Source organism: Pteropus alecto, unplaced genomic scaffold (assembly GCF_000325575.1).
Source record: "Pteropus alecto unplaced genomic scaffold, ASM32557v1 scaffold91, whole genome shotgun sequence".
Classification (NCBI taxonomy): domain Eukaryota; kingdom Metazoa; phylum Chordata; class Mammalia; order Chiroptera; family Pteropodidae; genus Pteropus; species Pteropus alecto.
In genome coordinates this window covers 271170-279490 of record NW_006431910.1, presented here as the reverse complement: position 1 = coordinate 279490, position 8321 = coordinate 271170, and the positions used below count along the sequence as shown (strand labels likewise).

General features: G+C 50.2%; 1 protein-coding gene across 1 annotated transcript in view; it reads right to left on the bottom strand.

The window, feature by feature from the left end:
• Positions 1-3272, bottom strand: part of LRRC55 (leucine rich repeat containing 55) — a 6006-nt gene extending 2734 nt beyond the window's left edge. The window contains exon 1 of the mRNA XM_006905991.1: positions 2483-3272. Within this exon, the coding sequence (XP_006906053.1) occupies positions 2483-3182 (700 nt within the window). The 5' untranslated portion in view covers positions 3183-3272. The remainder of the gene's footprint in view (positions 1-2482) is intronic.
• Positions 3273-8321: the final 5049 nt, after the last annotated feature.

Genomic DNA, 8321 nt, shown 5'->3' with positions numbered 1-8321 from the left:
AAGATAAATATTAGTCAAGCTCTCACTTGGGGCAAGTCCTTTTTTGCCTTTCTGGCTCTCATGAGGAAAGGGGATATATAAAAACGAGATAATCTAACCTAATTGCCCAGGAGAGTCAATGTGAGGGAGTTTTCTAAATTATATGGTACAAAATGCTATTCAGTTTTTGGTGGCAAAGAATAAAATGATGAATTTGGATCGACCCTTTTGAGAAATGAATGAGCATCATTCGCTTTAAAAATGGGGAGTCGGGTTCAGAAGAAGAATGCAACCTGCTCCACCCCAGGTCGGGTGGTCCCTGTAAGCTGTATGCAAATACTCCAGACTCTGCCCAGGACAAGGCTGCGTCTGGAGCTGACCATCAAGGGGCTCTTCTCTTGGAACTGGAAGACGCCAAACTCCCAAGTCTATTGCGTGCGTGACTGGGGTGGTGGTGAGACAGTACGAAGCTGGGGAATGTGGGGACACTGAGGGCCATTGGTGTGGACCAACCAAAGGAGTCTCTGGGGGCATTGGCAGGACCCTGAGGGAAGGGAGCCTGGGGGCTGACAAAACTCTCTGGTAAGTCAAGGAACTAATCTTAAAGTTGAGGTATATCCCAAGGACATGTTGCTCTGTGTTGGGATTTGTCCCAATCCCGTGCATAGTAGTGGGAATCTCATGAAAAAAGGGAGGAAGAAGCAGAAAAAGACCAAAGGAAGAGGGCTGCTTCACCCGCCTACACCGGCAAGTTCTTCGCCCCCAGGAGGAAATATTCTGGGTGTGGCGTGGTGCGAAGTGTGTTTTGTGGAGGAACAAGGTTTCTTCTAGCTGTGGCCTGTTTGCTTTCTCAGTGTGGGTTCGTGGACACTCCTTCTCTAGAGCCTGCTTCCCTCGTATGTGTTGACATGAGGCTGCACTGGTGGGATCTTGGACCCCTCTCCCGCTTGTCCTGAGGGGCAGCAGGAGCTTCAGAGGTCCCAGAAAAAGAGGAGCCTGGGTGAGGGGGAAGCTTAGCATCCCAGGATACCCCTTCTGTCCCCAGTGCACGAGAGAGAGGGGAGGAGAAGCAGCCTGCAAAGGCTGAGCAGGTGGGGAGATGGCTCCGGGCAGTCTCCCCTTCGTGCCCCCTACCATTGCCCCATCTCAGTCCCCAGCTATTTTGGGCCCAGAGAACGTCCTCCCACAGCTCTGTGGAAACACGGGAATCGTGACCCACAGCCTTCCCTCCTCCAAACTATTTTGGTCCTGGGCTCCCCACTCAGTCCTCCGCTCCCTCCTACCTCATTCAGCATCACTTCTGAACACACTCAGAGCCCAGGCTCTGGGAAAGCCCCTGGGGTAGTGCCTCCAGCTAGCTATCCCTGCCCTTCTGCTGCTGGGGCTTGTGCCAGGGCTCAGTGCTGCCCTACAGGAAAGCAGGAGGCAAGGGCCACAGTGAAACATTGCCTGCGTCGGGACCAGGCCTAGGCACCACCGGGTGAGGCCGGGGACCATTGAACCTGCGTGATTTAGGTTCCTTCAGTGTCCAGTTCAGCCCCGGTTGGGATTGGCTGGTTAAATTGTCACATCCCAGTTCCTCCTCTCGACTCTTCATCCCACGCTCAGGCCTTGGAACTCTGCAGAGGCCCCTCAGCCAGCCCAGAACTCAGGCCCTGACTCTTCCCGTTAGCCTAGGACCTGACTCTTCAGGATATAGCCAAAGGGCAGCCAGACGGCCAGGGTTGGATTCCTGTCTCCAACACTTAGCAACTGTGTGACTTTGGGCAAGTTACTGAACCTTCCTGTGCCTTGGTTTCCCCCCTCTGTAGAGTGGGGGAGCTCATTAGGGTTCATGTGAGGATGAGATGAATCAAAATGTGTAATATGCTTAGAATAGAGTATGACAGATAGTAAGTACGGAAATAAATGGTGTTAGCCATTTCTATTTCTTCGAGAGTTTTGCCAGCACTAAGAACACTTAAAAAGCAGTCTGGTAGAGTAGAACAGGGCTTAGGAAGTCAAATAAACTTGAGTTTTATCCATGGCTCTGTCGCTTTCTAAACGAGTGATTCTGGGCTACTTTTTTCATTATTCCAAATCTGTTTCATCATCTGCAAAATGGGGATAATAAAAGTGGGGGTCCGAGGAGATCATGCACGCCATATTCTTAGGTCATGGCGAAAGCTCATAAAATGATATTATTAGCTATTCTTACTTGTTTACTGCCTGTCTTCCTTTTTAGGTCATAAGTGCCACAGAGGCAAGGGCGTGTCCGTTTCATTAAGGAATGGGGTCCCTGGTCCCTAGCGGGCAGAGCCAGGACTCCACAAATACTTGAGTGAAAGAGCTGGTGTCCGGAGAGGCGAGCACAGATCAGGGCACACAGTAGGCTCTCAGGTTCTGTGAGCTCCTCTCTATTCTTTCTGGTCTTTGCTTTCAGAGACACCGGTACCCTGCCCTCCACCCGCTACCCCTTTCCCCAGCCCCGGCCAGGGCCGCCCAGTCCTGCGGCTTCCCTTACCCGCCGTACAGCGCTGGATCCGGTTCCGCAGCCACTTCAGCAGGGGCTCCATGGTGCAGCCGCACACCCAGGGGTTGCCGCCGATCTGCAGGGTCACCAGCCCTGGCAGGCCCTCGAGGGCCTCGAGGCTGAGGGAGGCCAGGCCCCCATAGCTGAGGTCCAGGTCGCGGAGCTGCACCAGCCCCTGGAAGGCCTGCGGGTGCACCCCGCGCAGCCACGGGTTGTGGCTCAGGTCGATGTGCACCAGGCCGTGGGCTTCCTGGAACATGTCAGCTGGCACGTGGCTGAGGTTGTTGTAGCTCAGATCCAGGTGTGCCAAGCGCTTGGCATGGAGGAAGAGGCCGGAGGGCAGCTCCATCAAGGAGTTGTTGCGCAAATCCAGCACCCGCAGCTCCATGTAGCACGTGAGGTAGCCAGGCGGCACTGCCGCGATGCGGTTGTGGGCCAGGCTGAGGTTGCGAGTGTCCCTTGGCAGGTCCGGGGGCACGGAGAATAGCCGTTGGCTGCTGCAGTCCACCACCTGGTTATGGCACGTGCAAAGGACTGGGCAGCTGGTGCCCGCCTCTGCATGCATCACCCCGGCTGTCAAGAGGAGAGAGACCAGGAACAGGGCTGGGTGGGAGGGCCCCGGCCAGGGCAGCTGGGACCAGGTGTCACCCATCTTAGGCAGCTGGCAACAGCAATGCTGAATGGAGCCCATCCGGGCTGGGGCCGTGTCCGTGGAATTGAGAGTCAGTGGCACGGGGAGGCAGCTACACCAGAGGCCAAAGCCCTGGAGGGTGGGGCTCCTGAGCACGTGGTGTCATGGCTCTAGGCTTTCCAGGGAGCCTTTGAGGGCCACAGGAATCCCTAGGGGAGAGCCCCAGGAAGTCCTCTTTGGAGCCTGGGAGGCAATCGACCCAGTGGAGGTCCTTCAAGGTCTGCAAAGCTGATCAAAACTTGAGAAAGGAAGGAGATGAGGACGGGGCTGGACCAGCTGCCTGCAGGTCCTGGAAGGGTCCCCGCAGATCTTTCCTATCCCTCTCACCCATGACTGCTGGCGCGTCCTCTTTGTACTACTCTATCTGAGAGGCGGGAGAGGGGAGTGAAGGACATGAAATGTGGCTTTTAAAGGTCCTGGCACATCTCAAAATCCCTAAGCTTTGTCCCAAGTCTAGAACTGATTAAGAGGCCAGAGCTGCATCTGGGTCTCCAGCATTCAAGGTCTCAGAGGCCATTCTCATGGTGGTGGCCCGGTGGGCTCGAGTCCAAGGGGGTCCTGGGGTGGGCGTTTTCGGCTGGGAGCCTGGGGTGATGTGGATCTCCATGTGCCTCCTGAAAGCCTGAGTTCTCAGCCTCAGTGTCTGTTGAAACCAGCAGGGAGGGGAGGACCCCAAGTGACACCCACTGTCTGGGCTGCTGAGGCTGGAAAGAGTCACGTGTCCTGGAGTACAGGGTGGGGGCCAGCTGGGGGCTTCGGCGACTTCCCAAGCCAGAGCCTCTCTCAGTCAGCTTTTTTAGGCGGAGGCAGAATCCCCTCTGTCAACAAGGAAAACACTGAGAGAAATCCAGCGCCCTCTCCTCCCCACGGTCCCCTGTGCGAGGCTCTTCGCCCTCTCCTCCCTTCTCCTTGCCACCAACCACAAAGTTCTCTGCGTACTGCCTCTCAGGTGTGGCAACGGCGGGCTCAGACACCAATCTCCCGCGGCTGTCACCCACTAACCTTCCCTGCCTCTACCTGCAGCCATCCTGCTAAGTGTCTGTCCTGGGCTGGATGCATTTCCTTCTCCTCATAGCCCCGGCTCCATCAGCACCACACGCCCCACCCTTGAACAACTCTTGAAGAAAAAAATGCATGCGCACTGTGGCTGATTGCACACCTCTCTCAGACCCTCTTAGCATCTCTCTCTCTCTGTCTCTCTCTCTCTCTCTCTCACACACACACACGCACACACATCATTCTTCTGTGACTCCAACACATTTTACCCTGCCCTGCACTCACGCCTCCCGTTTTCTCCCCAGCTTCCTGCAGAGCCCCCTTCCAGCCTGCCCCCCACCATCTTTCACCCCTACTACACATCCCTCATCCCAACATCCTTTCCCACAAACACTTCGCTCTTCCCGCAGCCCCGCAGCTTGAGCCCACACCCACACTTGGTTAGGCAGAAGGACAGGGCGGGATGACACACCCGGTGGCTCAGCCCGCCATCCACCCTACACCTTCCGGAGCCCCTCGCTTCCGCTCCGCCGGTGCTCACCTGCTGTCCTCACTTGTCCTCCCTGCATCCCCTCATCTGGCACTGCCTCTCTTCCCGCTGCTTCCAGTCTCAATCCCGCCCCCTGGGAAATCACCCCATCTCCTCCTTCTCCAGACTCATTTTTCTGAGCCCCCAGGTCTCTGCCTGCACTCCCGCAGGCCCCGATGAGCCCACTCACTCTGTTCCAAGGACACAGCCATCAACCTGCAGCGGACGCGGGGCTCCCTCCCTCATGCCGGAATCCCCGCTTGCAGCTTCGGGAGAGCAGATTGCCTCCCCGGCTTGTCCCCTCCCCCGGCCTCTCCTCCTCCATGGATCCTGGATCCCGGATCCCGGGGCAGCATCCTCGGTGGTTTCCCGTCCTGTGGTCCCTGTGCTGGTCCCCTTCTTTTACCCAAAAAAGGGAATTAGAGGGAGGATGCTTAGGAGAAAGTTCACAGAATCCGAATGCTTCTTCCAGAAACTCAGCTTGGTGCTGAGGCTGCTGGGGTTTGTGGCTTCCGCCAGGTCTTCCCCTCCCTCCCCCTTCTCTCCCTCTCTCCCTCTCTCCCCCTCCTCTCTTCCTTTTTCGCTCCCTTTTTTTTCCTCGAGGGCCAGGTACTGACGTCTCACTGTCTCTTAGCAACTGCCTCCACATCTCTGAGCAACAGGAGTGCTGGCTGTGGACCCCACCAAGATGAGAGGGAAGAGAAGGCAACAGCCACAGAAGCCACAGCCACCCGCAGCATCCTAGTAATAGCCCACGGGAAGAAGGGGCGAGGCGGGCTGGTTGACAGGGCAGGACACGGGTAGGGGAAGAGGACAGGCAGGCAGAGGGGACAAAGGGCCCAAGAGAATTTGAGGTGGAAAAGGGGGGGAGTTTAAGGGCATCAGACCCACAGGGGAAGGTAAAGAGGGCTTGGAATAGAGAAAGGGACTTAGCGGGTGGTGGGGGGAAGGGGAGAACATGGTGGGGATGCCACGAAGGCATGAATAAGTATGGAAAGAAAAAGGGGAAGTGGATGGGGCAAGTTTGCTCACTTGATGGGACATATCTACTCAGTCCATTTATGACAACTGTTTCCCTGAGTCTCAATGTATTTTGCTCACTAGGTACCAGGTGACTGGATTGGCTCAGGGCTTGTCAGGGACAATTATAGGAGGTGACACATTTTCTGTATTTCTTAATTGTCCATGTCCTGACCCCACAAGCTCTGAGAGCTTTGGGGATGCAAAAGGCCATCTGCCAGGTCCAGGCGGGATACCTGGAGCTATAGACACATTCAGATCTGTCTCCAGGTGAGTAGAAGCTGCCAGAAAGCCTTATGGTCCTGTTCTCTTTCTCCAGGCCCTGGAGACTGTTTACTGTCCTGTTCCCATCTCCCCAAACTTTTGCCTCCCTCCCACCCCAGACCGACTTCAGATGAGCGTGAAGTCTTTGCAATATCTCTTTTCTTGATGACCCCTTGAATAACTCTCTAGCTTCCCTGCATTGTTAAAGGCGGCTTGATCAGTTGGTTTGGTCAAAGAGCTAGCTCATAATTTTTAATAATTATTTTAATAATTATTTATCGTACTCTGTGCCAGGCTCTTGGCTAGCTGGTGGGCATGTATCCACCAGTAAGATGGATGCAGACTTTGCCCTCACAGAGGGAACTTTGTTGTGTGTTCACTCAGTTGATCTGGGGCCTCTTCTATTTAAGAAATATTTCAGGTCTTTTGGGGAAACCAAAATGGAGTAATAGAAAATGAGTGTTAAGTTGTATAGATTCTGAGCATTTATAAAGTTCTCAAAATCATTGTCTTTTCTAACATGATTTTTTCCCCTATATGGCTTTCCTTCCCACTCCTCTCTCATATTATGCTTATTTTGAATCTGTTGTGTCCTGTGGTATGTAGCACAAAGTCATAGGGGAACCACTTCTTCAATATTTATATATTGAATTGCTTGATGTAAATATGATTTGCATTCCCCCCACCTTAAAGAATAGTTGTTTAATTCATTTATGAGTTTAGAAATAACATCTTAATCTTAATGCAGAAAACATAACACACTGAAATTGAAACGAATAATCCAGTATAAACAAGGACTGTTGGCCTCAGTAAAACAAAACTAGCATAATACCTTATTAATACTAACTGAAAAATTATAGAAAACATAATTAGCTCAACGGAGGCTAAGAAAAGCAATCAGTACATTTCAATATTTAATGTTGACTAAAGAAAATATTAAAAAACAAATAAAAAGAATGAAGGTTTTATTCTTTTACATAACGTGAAGTTTATATTCACAATTAGAACCAATTAGATGATTAAAGAAAAATATTTGTGGCAATTTCCTAGAAAATAGGATCTAGGCAAGAACTCCTTGTCACCGTTTGAAATTACAGGTTTCCGTCCTGTAAAATTGGGATAATAATAATGGTACCTAACTCAGGTTATATGAGTCATTATTAATAAAGCACTTAGAATAGTATACAGTGAGCGTTGCAGATGTGTTTGCTAAAGGAACAAATAAAGTAAAATAAAGGATAGACTATAAAATTGCTGAAATAGTTATGCCGCACGGAAAAAAATTCACAAAAATGGGAAACGAAGAAAAGAAAATATATCTGCAGATGATTTGCATGTATTTTTTGTGCGAGGCGAGTCTCAAAAATCTTGGAACACCCCAACTCAAGAATATTATCATTGCGTATAATGTCTTCTGTAAAAATGAGATTAAACGGGGGCAAATATTTGTTTAAGTGACTTTTTACTCATAATCATTCTATGAGTTAAATATGAAACCATTGTTTCCCAGACCGGTGTCTCACGGTACACTGTGTGCCATGAGAAAAATGTTTGCTCTCAAATAAGTTTGAGAAACATTGAGTTAAACAAAATGAAACAAACTTACTTCTTGCAAGATTTTGCAAAGGCTTTAATGAGCGAATGGTGATTTTCCAAGGGAAAGGGTTGGCGAAGGGTGAAGAAGTTACAATATCCAGCATCACCCTTATGCTGGGTGGCTGGCTGCTCTTAGCAATGTGACATTCTCCTACAAAGCATCTTTGCAGGGAATCGATTTTGAGCCCCAGCAAAATGATATAACATATCGTGACCTTTCACAGTCTCCTGCAAGTTATTGAAACTGTGACCATTCAGTCATGAATGTGAAGAGTTATATTCTACTGGGAAAATACATGGAAATTAATCTAAGAGAAAGGGAATACAAATGAATTGAAAAATCATTTTCATTACTATGGTTTCTTGACATACATGGTAAATTAGTTGTCATAATGATGGAAAACCTTAAAATACATGAGAATTAATTTAATCTACCACACAAGAAATTTGCTCAGGGAAAATTATAAAACCTTAGTAGATCAAGGATACAAGGGAAAATGGAAAGCTAATCTCTCCAGTTGTCGGGAAAGTTTAAAAATAGGAAAGATGACTCTGCTTTATACATTATAATAATTTATAAAGTATTTTGTAGAATCTGGTGAATTGGTAGTGAAAGCCGTCTGAGGGAAAATGGGCACGAATGCACAAATGATGCTAATAAGGAAGACGATGATGATGAAAATGCTTAAAAATAATGATAGTGGATTTGCTTAATAGATTAAAAAATAAATCAT